We start from the raw sequence: 21,583 nt of genomic DNA on the forward strand, positions 1-21,583 counted from the left end.
AGGTAGGGTGAGTGTGCGATAGTGTCGGACCTTAGGGTTAGGGTTAGGGCTAGTGGCTATGCTATGTAGTGTAATGTGTTGTTTACGTTCGGTGTGTCGGTGTAATGGTGTTCGGTGTTTTGCGTTGTCGGTTTTGTGTGTTGTCGGTTATCTGGTCTCGGTGGTTTGTGTGTCGGCAAACTGGCGTGTCGGTCTTTCAAAGTAGACCCGTATATAGATATATATATATATATATATATATATATATATATATATATATATTTGTGTATGTGTGTGTGTAGAGATATATATATATATATATATATATATATATATATATATATATATATATATGAGAGAACAGATGCAACAGGACTGGCCACCTGGCAGTGTGAAAATTGGCTCTAGAAGATGGCCACTCCTGATGTGACACCATGACCACATGTGCAAATTTGGGAAACAGGGGGTTACAGATGTATACACATATATCCATATATGTGCACTTCCATATAAATATTGATATACATATATAGATAAACTGCAGGGGTAGTGTGTGTGTGTGTGTGTGTGTGTGTGTGTGTGTGTGTGTGTGTGTGTGCGTGTAGAAACACCAAGAATGTTTTATGAAAAGTTTCTCTTTCAGACACCACTTTTATCCAGAAATGAAAAAGGAGATGTGAGGTACTGCAATATCTATCTGATAAGCATGTATCCTTTTCTTAATTTCTCAGTGCTTCATTTTAGAATGCAGTGTTAGTAAGGTGGCCTCCAGATTTGTAAAATGGAATACGAGTACCTACAGCTTATAAATGTACCACCAGACCTAATTCCAAACCTCTGCCAGTTGAAAATTAGTGGACATATCCTCATCAGCAAAGAAAATAGGAGAATCAATGAAAGAAATCCCATAGTGAAAAGAACATTACTCAGAAGAATTAATTTCTGACAGACAAATAATTAGTGAGTGATTTTCTAGCACCAGTGCTACCCAATTACATTCCACCTCAGTGTAAAGAACTGACTGTAAGACATCTCAGAAGAGGACAGGGAGTATACTCTTCCTGGAAGGCCCCACCCATTACAAGCATTACTGATAAGGCTGTTATTAACTTCATCTTAGCTTCCATGCAGTGTCAGGTACTCATAAACCACAAAGTGCTTGCATTTCCCCAGCATTCTGCAATGCAGACTGTATCTTTCAAGAAATGTTTGCATTTAGAGTCAACAAAAATAACCTGTTGTATTTACTTGCATATTATATAATAAAGAAAAATTTTGTTCAGCTGCATTTAGATGTATGTACAGACAACCCTCTGCTCTTACCTCCCAACACTCAAGACTTGTGAAAGATGCACTTGTATCACCAAATTGGAAGTTATGCACTCTCCAGCCAAGTCCGGACTAGCTGGTCAAGAGGAGAAGGTCAACACCTGCATCACATCACATGGAACCCATAGCCCTACAGAACGGGTCTATATTATGTGAATATTATGTGATCGAAGAATCGCTTCTTTGAACACATAATAATCGACACATATACAGCGAACACTGTAAACTGCGAATGGCCACACCCTCAAATTTTTTCCTCGGGAAAACATTTACATGGCCGTAAAATAAAAAACAAACTTTAAAACACTAATTAACTGGGGTCTTCACCCTCCCACCCCCCTAACTAAATATACCAACTCCGAGAATGCTCTACATTGAAGAAAGGGGCAATTCCCGATAACGGCCAACTTAACGGACTAAAACTAAATGCAAAATAAGTGCATTATTATCCCCTTTGGCAAAGAAGTCCCTGAAAATTACAACACTGACAGCACCCGCCTAATTTCAAACCCAGTGGTGCGAGATTTGGGAACACAGGTTGACAACGATCTGAACTTCGATTACCATGTGTTCACAGTGGTGAGGAAAACCTTCTACACTGTGCATCTCATAGGTTCATAGGTAGGTACTAGGCTATCTGCCCAAGGGCATTTATAAGCCTAGCCAGAGTGTGTCCGCTAAGTAAGGGCATTGCTTTCAGGACTAAGGATGTTATAACTCCTCTGTACTTGACCCTCATCAGACCACTAATAGAGTACAATGCTCCTCTTTTGCATGTACCTCACCAGACATCTGCAGCTGCTGGAGAGACCACAGAGGTTTCTCACCAAGAAAATTCAGGGCCTCCAAAACATGACCTACATGGAAAGACTGAAAGCCCTGTCACTGTACTCTGCATCCTACAGGATGCTGAGAGGCAACTTGTGCCTGGCCTTCAGAGCAGTCTCTGACTCTGCCCCAATGGAAATGCTGCACATCCGCAAATCAAATGGGACAAGCGTCACTCGCTCCGGGGATCTCAACCTAACCTGTGACATTAACAGAACATGCTGGAGAGACAGATATATCTCCCAGAGATTGCCAATCCTCTGGAATAAACTTCCACTTCATGTAAAGCAGACCTCCTCAATGACCCTATTCAAGTGAACCTAGACAATTGGATTGGAGACCGTAAATTTACCCTGGTGGGTGGCACCTATGTCCATCATGGACAGGGGGCAGTCGGTGTTGATCAAACACTCGCTCTGCAAATAACTACCACCTAACCAAGGTCAATTAGAGAAGATGGGTATAGCATGGATAGGCTTGTAAAGGTCCTAGGGCTATTAGCCTATTAACCTCCTATGAACCTACAATATAGGAGGGAAGCAACTCACCTTCATAACTACAATAACAATGGGTACCAAGATTATCCTTGACTGACTGACTGACCAAACACAAGAAAAAATTCCCTGTAATATACTTCAGTTTGTTTCCAAAAGGGTACAATGACAGAAACCCTTCCAATAATCACAGCTACAGTGGCCACAGTCTTCTGTGCTAAACTGCCAGACATCAATGACATGAAAAGTCATGAATACTACAAACATCCAGACACTCAACTTTTTTTTTTTTTTTAATGTAATCTCATAAATGATAACTTTAGTTACCGCTGAGTGAATGGAAATATACTGCTTTCCATTTCAGCAGTCTTACGGGAACTCCAGTCTAGAAACCTGAATCACTGTCATTCTAGCTACATAGTGCCTGAGACAGTTCAGTCCTTACATGCTGTTCATTGACAAAAAAATGAAATGTTATACTCCAAGAAATATAGAAGAGGGAACAATCCTCATCTTTATGAGAATGTGAAGGCATGTACCAACAGACACTTAAATTTTGTAGTCATATTGTCCATTTTAGCATGCTTCAGCAGTCCTAAGATGTATTAGTTAAGAGACTGGATACTACTGTAATGCCAACAAAATAGTGCATTGTTCTTCCTCTTTTAATCAAATGCACAACTGTAAATGGAAGGACAAAAAGTGATACAGTCTAGTGATGTCCACTCGGCAGAAACCAAATAATAAGCAACATCACAGTGCAAGCTACTACAAGACATTTTAGAAAGAATTTTTAAGCATCTTCAGTAGCTTCACACATTTTGAACATGGGTACACATGCAGTTATAGAAAAGAAAGAAATAAAATTTTGTTTCACATTCTGTGACCTTTTACTGTGTGGTGACTGAATTTTTTTTTCAACAAAAGGAATTCTTAAACTTAAAAGTTAAAAAAAAAAATTCATAAAATGACACAGCCACTTTGACAGGTGGACTGCAGCAGGCTTATGGAAGCTCTGAAAAGCAAATTACCTAACTCTTATTTTTTAATCACTACATATGTTAAAATAAGAGATCCATGTAGGATGATTTTAGTTTTGCTTTGAATTCAAAACGTTGCCCACAGTGTACCAATGACTTGTAGTGGCTGTTACTACAGAGCAAGATACTCGATCAATCCAAGTGTAAAAAACTGTGCACCCCACAGTACTGAATTTTACATTTTGTTTCTCTGCTTTGGAATTCTTGTTGTTTTGCTTCTCTGTCTCTCTCAACCTGACTATCCAGAAATAAATTACTGTGTTCCTTCTGGTTGAAATGAACTGTTCTCTGCATGCTGGGACCGGACAGGACAGGTTTCTGTTGCCGACCCAAACACAGTTGATAAAGGTTTTGTAAAAGTTTGTCTACATTCCAACATAAACGGAACATTAATCAGTTCTACCTAAACTGGATAGTTCACTCCTCCCATTTACAAGATGCCATCTTGGCAAAAGTAAAGATCAGCATATTTTCTTTTCTTTTTTTTGGACTACAAGAACTTACTAGAAGGGTAAGGGCTTGACAAACAAGAACATTTCACGTATTACTTGATTTGTGTTTCTTTGTAAACTATATTGCTTTATACAGTAGGAATGTGAAATAAAACCACATGTAGTCAAAACCTGAAAGTCAGTTAAACAAAACCACACTTTAAGATGTTCAGCTCCGTTCCAGTAGGAAGCTACTGCGATTCAATGGAATCATATTAGTTATTCTCAAAACAGCAGAACTGAATTATTAAAGCTGCTGTCACTAATTTAATTTAATTTGAATTCTTGTATGTTTTTTCAAGAGTTGGAGTTTTTAGAAATGGGTCTCACTTCTGAAAGTGGACCAGTGCAAGATACCAACAATAATGCTATCAAAAACACACATTAAGAAATGGCTGTCGTTTAAGTAGTGTCCATAAACGTTTTTCACTAAATGTTGCTAGTGAAGCTGTTGTTAAATATCTGTTATGCTGCAGAAAACTTTAAATAAGTATTATTTGCAATTAGAACACCTGTAAAACTGAATGTACCAGAAGAACTCCACCGAACCAGTGTTTTTTCATATACATTGTAACCACTAGTTACTAAACGAAGTTCCCTAATGTTTTAATCCTGTAGACTGGTACCCTTCTTTTAGGTACTGTATCTGCCTTTAACCACTAGGCTTTACCTCCCCTGCCTAGATAGAAGACCCTATTTACTCTAGTTGTGACTGCAATATGCTACGCTATTCCCAATAATTTTGCTGCATCTTTGGTACACTCTGTTGGAACTCCCGCCATAACTGTAACAGTATTTTGAGTTTAATGTTCTAGCTTACCTTTTATTGCAGTTATCATAGTAGCTATAGTATTTATACTACTGATATTAAGAATAACCAGGCTAATATCTTGCACATTTTATATTTAGTTCTATAACTTTCTCTTATTACTGTATCACTGAAGTGACTTGGATACAATTTAATAATTACGTGCAATACCAACTTGTTCATATGAGGGTTGATAAATACCCTACCTAGATTTTATATTCTGTTAAGCAGATTTATGTGTTAGATTGATAGATGTATTTGCTACTTCACCATTGTTGGTCAATGTGAATTTTTTTATCTGTTAAGTGGTTTTATGTGTTAGATTGTTTGATATTTCTGCTGCTTTACCACTGTTGGTCCTTGTTGAAATTTTTCGTTTATACCTTTAAAATCGAATACCTATGCTAACTCTGTTATTTTTTCTTCCTTTCTACCTGCCTACCTTTCCCCCTAAAGTTCCTAGCTCAATCTCTACTGATTCTTGTCCTGACTTACGGCCTACTAGTGTCGGATGATCCTGGCCCTGCCTACAGTGACTGAAAGTCTGCTTGTCTCCTATATTACTCTCCAATCAAGGAACTGAAAGTAGGTCATGGGCTTTGCACTGTTGGTTTAATAGCCTCCTATCAGGTCTACCTACAGAGTCCTATAGTTTGCCTGCGCTTGTGTGCCTAGCAGCCAGTACCTCTCCTTCTCTTAACCTCCACTACCCCCTTCACACCCACCACTTTTCCTGCTCTTATACTATACTCTTTTTCCCTGTAACTTTTCTCTGTCCTATTTCAGCTTCCCCTTTCTCCCTCTCATTTACCTGCACTATCCACTAGGTGGCACTCTCCTCTCTCTGTTTCTTCTCTGCTGCTTCTTCTGCCACCGATTAGCCCTTTTTAGTCTGTAAAGTTAGTACTGGTTTTCCTATCTCCCTTAACCTCTATATCTACCTTGCTGTCTGTCTATTTCCTTGCTAACTGTATTGTTTCTACTCCTGTAACCTGCCCAACTTTTTTCCTGCTACACTTTCACCCATTTCCTCCTTACCTCCTACTGTATGATTTTTCTGACCTAATCCTCCTTAACTTTACTTATCTCACTGGTGCACTTTGGTTTCCATCGTACCCCTTCCTTTTATACACTTTCCGCTCCTACCATACTCACCTGCATTTCTGATTGTCTCCTGTTCTAGCCCACCTTCAGTTGTTTCTACCTGCTCCATTCGCCCTGCGGGCTCACTCCGCTCCCCTCCCTACCCCAATTCCCACCCACCCCCAGGGGTCCTTACCTTATAGCTCTCTTGACACACCCCTATCCTACCCTTCCAATCCTTCTCCTTCCCGCTCTGACTTCCTCCCACCCACACACACACCCCTTCACCACCACACACTCCCACTTTATTTTTTCCTATCCTCCTCTCTAGTTTCTTTCACTTACCCATCCCACTTTAACTTTTATTCCTTTCTCTGTTTACTCCTATCCCCTCTTTGCCTATCCTTTTATTTCCATATTTTTACTCAACAGTAGAATACCCCATTCTACTTCATTCCTCTCATACTTTTTTACATCCATCTCTAATTACTCTTACTCCTCTTACAATGGCTCCCTACCTGCCAACCCAGCTTTTACTCTCATTCCTACTTTTTTCCACCCTATGCTCAGTTTATCTCCTGTCCTTTTATGAGAAGTCACTTGATGTCCAACCTTTCCATCCACACAAACACACTACAACATTTCTCATTCCACTTATTTCATATTCATATATTTCTTCTATCCCTAACTATCAACTACCTAAATTCCACAGACTCATACATCTCAACTATGTCTTGCCTTCTGATAACAAAACTAAAATACTAACCCTTCAAAAATTTAACCTCATAATCAAACCTATTAATCCTACCCTTCAAGATGGAGACATCCACCCTAACCCTGGTCCTACTTTCCCTTCTCCCCTGGTGTCTACACCCAAACCCAATAATACCTTCCTAATAGGACATCTTAATACCCAAAGCTTAAACAACAAAGTACCGTACCTACATGCCCTCCTTCACACACATTCATTTGATATTCTCTGCCTCTCAGAGACCTGGCTAAAACCTAGCACTAAAGACACTGAGATTATTCCCCAAGGCTACAACATAGTAAGACCCGACCGTCCCAAACGCAAAGGTGGTGGCGTTGCAATTCTTTTTAAAAATCATCTGAATATCACTATCCTTCCAGCCTCTCCAACTCAAGATAGAAAGATAGAAGCCATCATTACCAAACTCCAATTAAATTCAAAAAAATCCCTTTATATCATCTGTATGTACCTGCCTCCTGGTAACAATATACCTATCCTAGAAAATTATCTTAGTTGGGTATCTGCTACTTATCCACAAGAAACCATCATACTAGGTGACCTGAACATAGACTGGAATAGTATTAATGCTGAAAATCCTTCATCTCATATCAACCTTCATGGTTTTACCCAAACCATTACCTCAACTACTAGGCTCAACAAACATAGTAATAGAGAAAGCATTTTAGACTGGATACTTATAAACAGAGTCAAAAATAATTACAAAGTAGGAACCTTGCCAGATGATGTCAGTGATCACTCTTTAACTTTCATAACAAGAGAAAAGGCTGATTGTGTAAACCCCCACATTATAAGAAAATTACACACCATCAAACATTTTAATCTAGACCTGTTTCAGACTGAATTTAGTGCATGTAACTGGAACCCCTTAAAAACACTTCCTCTTGAAAATGCAGTACTATATTTTAACACAATTTTTTATCCATTCTTGACATACATGCTCCTGAACATATTATTAGAATGAAATCTAATACAGCCCCTTGGCTCTCCCATGAAACCAAAAAAAGTACAGTTTTGTACCTACCATAAATGTAGATGTTCGAAGATCCACATTGCTGCAGTCCTTACACTTGGGTAGTCCGCTGTCCTCGGTCGGCCCGAATATCAAAGTATAAGGCTGACGTCGGTCAAGGCGCATTTGACTGACATCAGGACATCAGGGTACAAATGCGCATGACCGACGTCATATCCTCAGTCTTTTCTTGCCCCAGATGTCAGAAGACCCTCAAAATAAAGGTCAAAAACCCAAAGACAGCAAACCAACAACCAACCATCCTAGCACTAAAAATATGTACAATATATACAATACACAATATACACCCAATTGACCACCCAACCCACACAACCGCCTCTAACTACAGAGGGGAAGGAGGGAGGGTAAATTGGACTGCAGCAATGTGGATCTTCGAACATCTACATTTATGGTAGTTACAAAACTGTACTATGTTCTTCATCTCACATTGCTGCAGTCCTTACACTTGGGTAGAATCCCAAAGCAGAGGTAAGGGAGGATGGCCAAATTATAAGGAAGCAGGAGCTGCCAAAATGCCCTGCAAAACAGCAGTGGCAAAACCAGCCCTGGATTTAGAGTAAAGTGGTAGGTGATAATGCCTGGAAAAGTATGCACTGAACTCCAAGTAGCTGCCTCCAAAATATCCTTAGTTGCCACCCCTCTCAAAAAAGCTGTCAAAGTGGCAGTAGCCCTAGTGGAATGAGGCCTAATCCCAGCTGGAACTTCCTTGCCATGATGGGAATAACAGAAAGCAATGCAGAACCCAATCCACTTAGAAATAGTTTGTTTTGACACAGGCTTGCCCTGAGAACTCAAAGCAAAAGAAACAAATAACTGCTGAGACTGCCTGAACCCTTTAGTTCTGTCCAAATAATAACGCAACTGCCTGTGTACATCTAAAGTGTGCAAAATCTTTTCCCCTTTATTTTGGGGATTTGCATAAAAGGTAGGCAAATGAATAGTTTGGTTTAAAGCCACACTAGAAACCACTTTAGGCATAAAGGAAGGATTAGTACGTAAAGATACCCTATCCTTATGGAAAATTAAGAAAGGCTCAACTGCCATAAGGGCCTGCAACTCAGAAACCCTTCTTGCAGAGGTAATAGCCAACAAAAAAGCAGTCTTCCATGATAAAAACTTTAATTCAGCAGTAGCTGCAGGCTCAAAATGTAGAGTGAGTTTCTCCAACACAAAATTGAGATCCCAAGCAGGAGTAGGAGCTCTTCGTGGGGGTCTTATATTCTTTGCCCCTCTAAGAAATTGCTTGAACAAAGGATGAGAAAACAATGGTGGGTCACAATCATAGTGAGCCGAAATTGCTGCAGCATGAACCTTAATAGAAGAGAAAGACAAACCTTTGTCCAGTAACTCAGTAAGATATTGAAGAGCCACACTTAAATTAGGCTCAGAAACATCAAAACCCTTTGCTGCACTCCAAAATAAAAATCTCTTCCATTTTTCTGCGTACACTTTCCTTGTACTAGGCCTTCTAGCTTCCAAAATAACATTCAAAACTTGTTGTGGAAGTGGAGGCCCACTATGGTTCAAAACAGAATATGCCAGGCTGTTAGGTGCAGAGAGTGAAGCTTGACATTGAGCAAATGACTGTCCTCCTGAGACAACAGGTGTGGAATCGAGGCAAAGGCCATGGAGGCTTCCGTACCAGGCTCCTCAGTAATGGGTACCAATGCTGTCGAGGCCAATCTGGAGCTATTAAAATCATCCTTGGCTTGTCCTGTCTGGCCTTTAGTAGTACCTTTGGGAGGAGAGGCAGAGGCGGAAAGGCATACACATGAAGATTGCTCCAATTGAAAGAAAGAGCATCCACTCTCCAAGCTGTGGGATGAAACCTTTTGTGCAAAACTTTGGCAGCTGGTGGTTTAGTGAAGCGAACAGATCTATGTCTGGAGTTCCCCATGACACTGTCAATTTCTGAAATACATGAGGATCCAATTTCCACTCGTGGGGATCCATAATTTGTCTGCTCAACACATCTGCTAAGGAGTTCTGTGCTCCCGGCAGAAACCTTGCCTGAAGATTTAGCTGTAAACTGAGAGCAGTCTCCCACAAAATCATCGCTTGCCTGCATAGAGGATAAGAATGTGTTCTGCCTTGCTTGTTGATGTACCACATGACAGTTGTGTTGTCTGTTAGAATCAACACCTGCCCTGGAAGAAGTAAATCCTTGAAAGCTATTAATGCAAACTGGACTGCTAACATCTCTTTCAAGTTGATATGTAGATGTTGTAGTCTGGCAGGCCACTTGTCTTGTATCCACTTTCCATTCAGATGAGCTCCCCAAGCTTTGTCTGAGGCATCTGTCGTTAGAATCTGACTCGCCTCTGGCCGGGTCACAGAGAGTCCCTTGTTTAGGTGACATTCCTGAGCCCACCACAAAAATTCCTTTTGAATGCAAGGTATTATTGGAATGACAGTGTCCAAATCCTGGCAGTGCTGTGTCCATACATTTTTGAGATATCATTGTAGCTTCCTCATATGCAGTTTGGCATTGGGAAGCACCAGAATACAAGATGCCATGAACCCTAAGGCTTGAAGGACTGTCCTTGCAGTCAGCCCGGACTGATGAGACAACTGATGAAAGTAAAGGGAAAGATTCTTTTGTTTGTCCGGGGTCAAAAAGGCCATCTGGGATGCTGTATTCAGTCTCACACCCAGAAAGCACATGTCTTGAGAGGGTTCTAGACTGGACTTTATTTCGTTCACAGAATACCCCAGGCATCTTAGCACTGCTATCACATAATCCAAATGAAGAAGAAGCTCGTCCCTTCCTTGAGCCAGAATTAGGCAATCGTCCAAATAGGGATAAATCTGTATTCCTTTTAACCTGAGGAAAGCTATCACTGGAGCCAGAACCTTCGTGAACACTCTGGGTGCAGTAGATAAGCCAAAGGGCAATGCAGAGAACTGATAATGAGAAGTCCCAGCTCGAAAACGCAGATACTTCCTGCAACTCAGTCTGATAGGAACATGAAGATAAGCCTCCTTGAGATCTAAAGTTACCATCCAATGATCTTTGCCCAACAGAGGTAAAAGCTGCTGTAGCATCAACATTTTGAACTTGGGAATGTCCAGATAAGTGTTGAGGATAGATAAGTCCAAAATTGGTCTCCACGTGTTCCCTTTCTTTGGTACTAGGAACAGGCGAGAATAAAATCCTAGGCCCACTTCTGGCATAGGGACCGGCTGAATGGCCCCTAGCTGGAGTAACAGAGAAATTTGCTTGTGAGCCTCTATTCTTTGTGGAGGAGGAACGTCTGGCATGCCTTTGAAAGGAGGCAAGGTATGGAAATAAAACCTGTAACCGTGGTGTATGATATCCAATACCCATCTGTCTTGGGTAATTAAACTCCAATTTTCTTTGAAAAGTGCCAACCTTCCGCCCAAAGGTGCTGCCAGACGGGAAGGCTCTGGCAGCTGAAAAGGTAGGTCATTGGGTCTGTTTACGAAAGGACTGACCCCTGCCCTCACCTGAAGACTGTGCAGGAGAACTCCCTGTTCTAGGCCTGAAAGAGCCCTGAGCTCTGCCCCTACCACGTCTAGATCTACCCCTAGACTGGGAATCATAAGAAGGATACATCCACCCCTTAGTAGGCCAATTTCTACTAAACTTTGGAGGCTGAACCTGCAAAAAATCTTTAACAGTCTGCATAGACTTGTCTTCCATTTTCTTTAAAACTGTCTCAACAGGAGAACCAAACAACACATCAGATTGTAAAGGAGCATCTAAAATCCTTGTTTTAACATGGTCAGATAAATTCTGATCCCTCAGCCAGGCGTGCCTGCGAAGAACTGAACCAGTGGCAGCCACCCTAGACGAGGCCTGTACAGCATCAAAACCACATTGCAAAGAATGCTTACCCACCTGTTCAGAAACATGTACTAAATCTTGCAACTCTTTACAATCAATACCTTCCGCAAGAGCATCAACCTTAGACTTCAATTGTGAAAGGAGATAGTTTTGGTATTTTAACATGTGAAACTGGCAATTCAAAGCCCTCATAGCTAGAGTGGAAGAAGTATAAACTTTCTTTCCCCATCTATCCAAAGCCTTGGCCTCCTTGTCTGAAGGAACCGGATTCTTGACAACAGAAGCCTTAACACCTTTAGGCCCCTGACTAACAGTTTCTGGGTCTGCCCTAGGACTCTTAAAGAGATACTTATGAGCTTCAGGCACCCTGTAATATCTATCCGGTTTAACAGGAGCAGGAGGCAAAGAATCAGGATTAAAAGAAGCCTCTGCAAAAACATCTTCCACAACATCTAAAACAGGAGGTATAGCCAAAGGCCTATGCTGGGGCAAAAACAAAAATTCCCTAAGCCTTTTCCTGGAATCAGAGAAGTCCTGACCTTCCCATTTAAAATGCTCCCTCATAGAATGAAGAGTTTCTGAAAAAGAAAAATCCTCAGGAGGAGAAGCAGAAGGAGTAGAATCATCCACATCTGAGTCAGAATAAGGAGAATACTCCTGCAAGTCTTCAGCCGAAGACTCTGAAACATCCGAAGCCTGCTCAAAACTCCCTGGCTCAGGCTCCACCCTAGGTCTCTTATCAGGAGGGGGCAAAGAACCCCTAATCAAAGTAATCAAATCTTCTGCCATTTTAAGCATATGCTTCTTGGGCACAGCACCTGAAGAACTAGGGGTGACACCAACAGAAGCTAAACCTGGCCTGCCCCTGGGAGAAGCCTTGGAAACAGAAGGAGAGGGCCTAACCACCCTAGGAAGGGAAGGGAGTATAGTAGCCTGAGAAGCCCCTTCAGCCTGACCTGCCTCCTGAGAGGCCACATCCTGCAATAACAAAGTCTCTCCCTGGGAACCCAATGAAACCTCCGGTGGAACCACCGGCTCCAAAGACACCTCTAAAGAACCGGCGTCCGGTACAGACGGTTCTTCTAGCCTAGGCTTAACTGCTTTGTCCTTGCGCTTCTTCGAAGCGGCGCCGGAGCATCCGACGGCATTTTATAATTGCACCGCTTCCCAAAGACTAACCTGGCACAATCCAACCTTCTCTTTATAGTGCGTTTATTGAATCTAGCACAAGAGCGACACCCAACAACGTCGTGCTCAGGCCCTAAGCAAGGAATACACAAAGTATGATAATCTCTATGCGGTATCTGTTTCCCACAAGAAATGCAATTATTCACTTTTTCTGACATCCGTAAATCACTGAGGCAAGAAAAACTAAAATATTCCCCAACGGGTACTTAGCCAACTTTGAACTCGGTCTGAAACTTCGGAATCGAAAAATCTCAGAACGCCAACCGGCACTTGCAATGCTGCTTCTGCATCGGACCATGCGGCAAAAAAGACTGAGGATATGACGTCGGTCATGCGCATTTGTACCCTGACGTCCTGATGTCAGTCAAATGCGCCTTGACCGACGTCAGCCTTATACTTTGATATTCGGGCCGACCGAGGACAGCGGACTACCCAAGTGTAAGGACTGCAGCAATGTGAGATGAAGAACATCTTATTCTCACTAGAAATAAAGTCTGGGCCACATGGAGATCCCACAGAAATAACCCTGATCTTCTACACTTCCGACAGCTTAGAAATCTAACTAAAAAGGCAGTAATATCTGACAAAAAAAAATTCTACTTCGAACTACAACAAACTCATCTTAATAATTCTAAACTTTTCTGGTCTTCAGTCAATAAACTCCTCTCCCCAGGAACTTCCAAAACACCTTCCCCACTTAATGCAGACCCTGATACCCCACAACAAACTGCAGATGCTTTTAACTCTTTCTTCACTGAAACTATACAAGCTCTAGCTAAACAACTTAATGCCAACAACTTCTGCCCACCAAGTAACCTAACAAACTCCTCCTTTAAATTCTCTCTACAACCTATCTCTACATCTTACATTTACAGACTCCTTCTCAAACTAAAACCATGTACCCCCTCTGCTGATAAGCTCCCTTCACTTTTTCTTCAAAAGGCTGCCAAGGTCATCGCATATCCTATATCTATTCTCATAAATAGGACAATCAAAGAAGGAACCATCCCAGATATCTGGAAGTTCTCTCATATTATCCCACTTCATAAAGGTGGAAACTCCATTGACTATTCTAACTATAGACCTATTGCTCTCCTCTCACCTTTGGCTAAAATTATGGAGAAATGTATCCACCATCAACTTGTACAATATCTCTCTCTTCACAACATAATAGCAAACTGTCAACATGGCTTTAGACCGCATCACAGTACTACTACTGCCTTGCTTTCCTTTGCAGACACTATTAATCAGAACTGTAACAACAACTTACTCTCTTCTGCCCTATTCATTGACCTCTCCAAAGCATTCGATATGGTCAATCACTCTTTATTAATTAATACTCTTGAATCCCTATCTTTTGATATCCCAGCCATTAAATGGTTTAAATCCTACCTTACAAATAGAAAACAAGCAGTTCTTTGGGATAACCACACTTCTTCTCTTTTTCCTGTTTCTATCGGAGTTCCACAAGGCTCTATCCTTGGCCCACTTCTCTTTTCCCTCTTCATTAATGATCTTCAAACAATAATCCCTCAAGCAACCTGCATTCAATATGCCGATGATTCTACGCTCATCTGCTCAGCATCTTCCACCCCAGTACTTATCTCTCTCACCCAAAAAGTGTTTAATACCGTAGAAACATGGTTCTCCGGTCGATTCCTCTTACTAAATGCTAAAAAAACTAAACTTCTTCTTTTTACCCCCACTTCCAGGACCTCCTCCTTACATTTCACCATCTCCTCCAACAGTGCCACTGTCATCTCACCCGACACTTCAACTAAATTGTTAGGTATTACCATAGACAATAATCTCTCTTTCGACCAACACATTAACAATTCCATAAAACTAGTCAACAGAAAAATAGGATCCTTATATCGAATTAGACCATTTCTTACACCATCTACTAGAACTAGGATTGCTCACTCCCATCTTATTTCTACTCTTCTTTATGCTTCACCCATCTTTACCAACCTCAAAAAAACCAACCTTAACAAACTGGCAACCTGCTACAATAACATTGCCCGCTTCGCTACCGGTAACTCCTACAAAACCCATCACTGTCTTAACTTGAAACTACTAGGCTGGCTAGAGTTTCAGAACTATCTTGCAATCCATCAACTCACTATTGCCCATAAAATACTGTACCAACTAAATAACACCCCTATACTCTCACAACTCATAATCCCCTATAACAATCTCAACTCTCTCCGCTCTTCTAGTAAACTCTTGACTAGTTCGATAAAATCAAATAACACTGCTGGTGACTCCCTATTCACCAATTCTGTAGGTACAAAATGGAATTTGTTACCTACTAACATAACAAAGATTACATCATTGCTTCTCTTCAAACAAAATATTAAACTGCACTTCCAAAATCACTGGCTTTGTTCCTGTAGTAAACCTGATTAACTTTCAACTAGTACTACCTAACTTTAAAACTATCTCTCTTACTCCTTGTTTGACTCTATTCTCTACTTGGCTTTCTTTTCTCCTCCCACTGCATCCTCCCACTGCTTCTTTACCTGTTAACTGTCTTAACTTGCTCTCTTTTCCACAACTAATCCCTTCCTAATTTTCCCTTATTCTTAGTACTCTACTTTTTCTTACCTCCTATCCTTGTTAACTTTATCTGACAAGTATTTTTTAACTTGTATAATGTTATTTCGGACTGTAATTGTGTGTGGTAGTAATTAACTCATGTAGTAGTAATTTAAACTTTTTTACTAATTCTCTTATTTTTTGTATGCTGGTTTTTCTGTATGTATTTTACTTCTGTGGAGCTTTTCTCCCCGGGCCGCTACTGAAAATGGAAATATCTCCAGCTAGACTAACCCGGTCAACAAATGTAAAATAAAATAAATAAATAAAAAATAAATTTTAGCAATAGTTAATGTTTAATAGTCACTTTCGTCAAAAGACTTCATCAGAAATGAAACTTCTTTCATTACCAACATATTTTACATTAAAAGTCATTAAACCAACCACACATATAACCAGTCTTATTCAACAATCTAGTAATAAGTCTGACTAACAAATTACATCACTTGATTTACATTTCCTTAAATGGTCAGTTTCCTGTCGGCCAAAAAAACACTTGGTATTTTTGCTGTCATTCAGACCTGGTGGTTGATCTGCTGCTAACCTGATTTGCCGCTCACTCTCTTTTTTCAACCTGTTTTTGAAATTTTCACCCCTCTTATCCTCCTTAACCACTTCTAAAACAAAAAAAAATACATTTTTGATAGCTTGTAGAATGCTTATATAACACATTTTTGCAATCCTTAGTTTTAATTGCAGATAAATGTTCCTTTACTGTTTTGCTCAAGGTTCTGGTGGTCATACCCACATAAAACCCTGAACAGCCTGAGCACGTACTATATAAACCCCTTAGTACTGCAGGTGAATCTTTCGGGAAGTTTAATTGTTTAAAGGAAATATATTGCCCTTCATAAATAAACATGCAAATACTACAGTTGTCACATTTAAAAGTCCCTTTAGCTTTTAGCTTTAGAAGTACCTGGTGGGTGGATTTTGGTATCATCATTTTCTAATATCATCTTAATACTGTAAATCTTCTTATACACAAAGCTAGGGCTATCTCCCTAAATGTTTTCGAGATTATTTTCAACTATTACTTTCCAATTATTCTTTATATTTTAATAACTTCACTATCCACTGTCATATCTAAACAACATACTATAGGTCTGAAGGGGGAGGTTGGTAGCATCTTTATGAATTTTGCATACTCTGAAAAGTATCCCAACTCTTGGTTTCTCAACATGTAAAAAATTGTACAATTCTGCATTGATATCACTGTTCAACAACATTTCAGATGAACAGTTGTGAAGTAACTGTAACTCTTGGTGATGTCTCTAAATGTGACTGCAAGGTATTCATCACAATTACTCAACATTGCTTCAATTGCTGTAACATACTTAATGGTGTCCATCACTACCACCCCTCCCCCTTTATCAGCTTTCATAAATTTTCTGTTGCCTCAAATCATATAAAGCTTTCAGTTCACAATCATTTAAATTGTAAAATGTCTTCATAGTTTTACTAATTAAACTTAACCTAATGTCTTTTTCACAAAATAGCTCAAAGGTTTTGATAGCATGTTGCAATGCTGGATTAAATACAGATGGCTTACTGTGACTCTTTTTAACATAGACATCTGTCATGACATAATTTAAATTTAATTTTCTCATGTAAAGTTTAAGTTCTAGTAGAGTCTTAGTAACATTAGCATGCTGACTAGGTAAAAAGTTAAAACCAAGCTGTAACACCTTGCAGTGTGAACTGTTAAATTTAAAGTTAGACAAATTAAAAATTTTTATCATATAACTCATAGTTTTAATAGAACTGTTTAGCGTGTCCTTCCTCATCTCCTTTCCCTGTTCTAATTGAAGCTGGTCTTCACCCTCACACCATTACAGTTTTTTGAGGAGGCTACTAAATTTAATTCTGTAGGAAAGGAACGTTGGGAATATAAAGGAGGTTCAGGAAAATCTGCAGAGGTGAAATTTGCTTCTTCCATGGATGTACAACTCTTCCTCATGTAATCTACGCTGGTGACATAGCTTCCTGTAGAATCCACAGCTGGTGTTAAAGGAGACGGTACTGTGTTGCTAGCTGAACCAAAATCTTGGAATGAAGCTGTTGTATAACCCTTGTTTTTGAAACCAGAATATTTTGTACGTTGACCAGTCTGATGTACATTTTTGATATTTAGTACATAAGCAATACATTTTTCATCCCTAAATACCTTCTTTTACTTCTGTTGTGTTTTCGTTCTTCTGAACCAATCCACAGACATAAAAATGTTGTCATAGTCAGTTGCCAGTTAGGCATGTGACTTTACTAGCTTGTGGATGTCATTATCTAATTTAGCTAGGGAAACTTTCAGGTTGTCAAGAATGGTAGAATTATGTTTAATAAGCCATCTTAGAAATTTCAGCCCTGCTTGATTAAAAAATGAAACCCAAGTCTTGATATAAGGGATTTGCTCTTGTTAGTCCATTTGGAATTTAAAAAATTGTAGTCCCTTAGGAACAATTTTCAATCTGATACAATGTTCAAAATATTTATTTTCTACTGCAACAGTCTGTATTTTTAAGTCCCTTTTCCAATGCATCTAATAGGGTTTTCAAATGGTTCCTTAACAGTTGTTTCTCAGGATGAGCAACAGTTTCTACAAACAGATTGTAGCTGATGCTCAAAACTGAAGCTACATCTTTAAAATACGGAAAAACATTGCCTGCAGTAGCTAGAGGAAATGGTACCACTGTTTCTCCTCCATCAAATGAATCATGGAGCCCACCCAAGTTCTCTGATAGTAAAGGGGCTACAGTTTGACTCTTGGTAGTCAGATTAATCACTGATTTTTGCATCTCACCAAAAAGTAATACAAGTTGTTGGAAAGACCTATCTTGACTTTCCAGCACTGAGTGTAATGTTAGATTCAACAGTTCGTCCTCTGGCACACTAGCCATCTGGAATACGAGAAACAAACGCACAAAATACTCAAAACACTGGAAATTTCTTGAGGAACAGTATAATAAAATGACCAAACATCTGTGATGCTGCAAAAAACTTTAAATAAGTATTATTTAAAATTAAAACACCAATAACACTGAATTCACCAGAAAAACTCCAGCAAACCACTTTTTTACCAATAGTCTTTCATTATCAATGTATTCAATATTAACATCAATAAAACAATCAATCATACAACCAGGAGCAAATCAACCACCAAGTCTGAATGACACCATCAATATCAAGTGTTTTTTGGCTGACAGGAAACTGACCAATTAAGGAAATGTAAATCAAGATGTAATTTTTTAATCTGACTTATTACTAGATTGTTTAACAAGACTGGTTATATGATTTTTTGTTTTAATAACTTTTAATATAAAATACATTGGTAATGAAAGAAGTTTTACTTCTGATGAAGTCTTTCGATGAAAGTGACTATTAAACATTAACTACGTTAAAAAAAGTGGTTTGGTGGAGTTCTTCTGGTGCATTCGGTAGGCCACAGTGGTGCAGCGGTTAGTGTTGTCACCTCACAGCAACAGGTTCTTTGGTTCGATTCTTGGCTGGAGTGCCTTCTGTGCGGAGAATGCATGTCCTCCCTGTGGTCGGCTGAACTTCAGACATGCAGGTAGGTGTGTGTGTGCGCACATTCTGTGAAGGTTGGGCATTGGGCTGGCAACTCGGCACTGTAAAAAAACTCCACTGCCAATCATGAGCGGACCGGTGATCCACTGTGGTGACCCCTAACTGGGATACGCTGAAAGATAACTTCTGGTGCATTCTATGTTACTGGTGTTTTGGTTATTTTATTATACTGTTCCTCATAAAATTTCCAGTTTTTTGAGTATTATTTAAAATTAAATTTAAATTGATTTCACACAATCAAAGCATCTGTATCAGTTATCCCTTGACAGCACTCACAGTCTAGTATAAACCAAAATACATAACTTAACCCAGGTCATCGATGCAATCAATTTCTTCAGCAGTTTCACATTTACTTATTTACTGCCCATTAGTTTTGCAGCAGACACAAACACTGCTATGCAAGTACAAGCTTGCTCCATGCTTGAAATGGCAATTCTTAGAACAGCTGATAAGTATTAGAGAATATAGCAGCTTGAAGGTTTACAGCTATCAAGATTTTCAAAATTATATTTTATCTGAAATAAAAATCCAAACAATAGAATCATATCAACATTATTACTCAAACTCATATGCATGGCACTCTTATATGAACATGGTTTTGATAAGCAAATACAGTCACATGACTTCAGGCGGTGGTACACAGAAGAACCTGTCTGACTTGATAGCCACTTCATTCTGTAAACATCTGGTTACTACAAATTACAGCCTAACCATTTCCCAAACTGTATGCATGCACAAGAAGAGGGTTGGGGAGGTACAGTGAAAAATGGATATAACCAACCAATATGCATTACTGAGTGTGTCATAATCTGGGCCACACAGATAAAGGCTGAGAGCTGTTACTTCAGTTTCATGCATGTGCACAACTGTCTATATAAAAGGGTGACTGCAGTCTACAGGTACAAGTTAAAAATAAATAAATGTATGTTAGAATTATGCAATAGCAATATTTTGCATTGCTATGAAACCAGAAACAGAATTCTTGTTCAAATTAGACATGGATGACGAGCCCCGGAATTACATGGCAAAACACTAGTATTAGCAGTCTGCAATCAGCATGGGCTTATGGTTCACCAGTTAAGCTATGAATCAGCATCCAGAGGTGAACTTTATTGATAGTAGTACATAATCAGGAATTGACAATGAGTGTGGAAATCAACCCTTTGCAATCCAAATTCCCGAGTCTATCCTTTAGCAAGAATTCAGACATCGCCTGTTTAATACAAGGAATCAGTGTAGGTTATAACCACAGTTCTTACTTCTGTATGATGAGACACTGCACCCACAGGATTACCTTATGCTTGCTAGTGTGGGTTAAGAAGCAAGGCCTAGCATAGCATAGCACATCCTGCCACATACTACAGCATGACAAACTGCCACAAAACAGAAAACTCTAATATTACCAAATCTTGATTTGTTCAGTGAGAAAAAAACATTAGGTTATTCTGGCCAGAATACTGAAGTATGTAGTCACGCTATTTTATTTACTATATGCTCCACACCATGTTGGTGCCTACAGTACCACAATGCATTTTCCCCTAGTGTACTTGTTTTTAAACAAAACCTTTCGCAAAATACTACTTTTTCTTTGCTGACGTCACTGACACTCTCAGCAATATCCAGCTATGCAAAGCATGGGATGCGTCCACAAAATTTAATGGATGTATTACACTGAATACACAAGATACTGTCTGCTAATGCCTACAGATGTATGACTATGATATCTCTATGGTAGTGTCACCAAGGGATACTTCAGAATTATGTGGATGTTTCCATAACAGAATGTTTGCAAAGCGTTTTACTGAGAAATTCCCTGCATAAAAAATGAACAATGGGGGAAAATACATCATTATCACATGCTGCGAAGCATGCATAAAGTGCAGAAGACTGTAAAACTGAACGTGCCTCTACATATACACTTTGTAGTCATTAAAGTACACTTTATCAAAACAGTCCTGTTTTTGAGGAAGCAATGCAAACCTTACCCACAAACTTCTGTGGTGTGGAACTTTTCCGTTTTCCAAGGTTACTTGACAGTCTCTCCATTACAGGTCTTTCAAAAGGCACCACTGACATACTGTCCATCATAGACTCTTGTTCTTTGCTGTCATCAACTGATGGTGCTGCAAGGTACAACATATGGCTGTGAAAAGGAGTCAACTATGTGCAAGCATGCACACAAAAAGCACCACAAATGTTGTAGCTGTACTTCATACGTTTGTCTTTAATGATGTGCAGTTTAAACCTGAGAAAAAAAACATTATAGCCCTATCTTGTGATAAGAGTTGTGGTGGAAATGCTGTATTGAATTAAACCTAAACAACAAAACAAAGAAAACACTGGGATGAATCATTAATGACAACATCGCCGCATAACAGTTTATTTTTAATGTGCAAGTTAGCCAATTTGGGCCTATTGTCTACTTTCAGATGAAAGAAGAGGTGTTATTTTTACTGACTAGGGTTAACTTGGTTTGGATACCATGGGTAAAAATGTCTATTTTAGACCGAGATAGAAAACAACTAGTCCTCCATTTCATCCCAAAGAGAAACA

At 39.5% G+C, this 21,583-nt stretch overlaps 1 protein-coding gene across 3 annotated transcripts in view; it reads right to left on the bottom strand.

Moving 5' to 3' along the window:
* Positions 1-21,583, bottom strand: part of IKZF2 (IKAROS family zinc finger 2) — a 932,087-nt gene that overhangs the window by 39,836 nt on the left and 870,668 nt on the right. For all 3 annotated transcript variants that reach the window (XM_044075710.1, XM_044075712.1, XM_044075711.1), the window contains exon 7: positions 21,016-21,153. In XM_044075710.1, coding sequence (XP_043931645.1) covers positions 21,016-21,153 — 138 coding nt within the window. The remainder of the gene's footprint in view (positions 1-21,015; positions 21,154-21,583) is intronic.

The sequence above is a fragment of the Protopterus annectens genome, chromosome 6.part1, assembly GCF_019279795.1.
Source record: "Protopterus annectens isolate FY-2018-M chromosome 6.part1, PAN1.0, whole genome shotgun sequence".
In the NCBI taxonomy this organism is placed as follows: Eukaryota; Metazoa; Chordata; order Ceratodontiformes; family Protopteridae; genus Protopterus; species Protopterus annectens.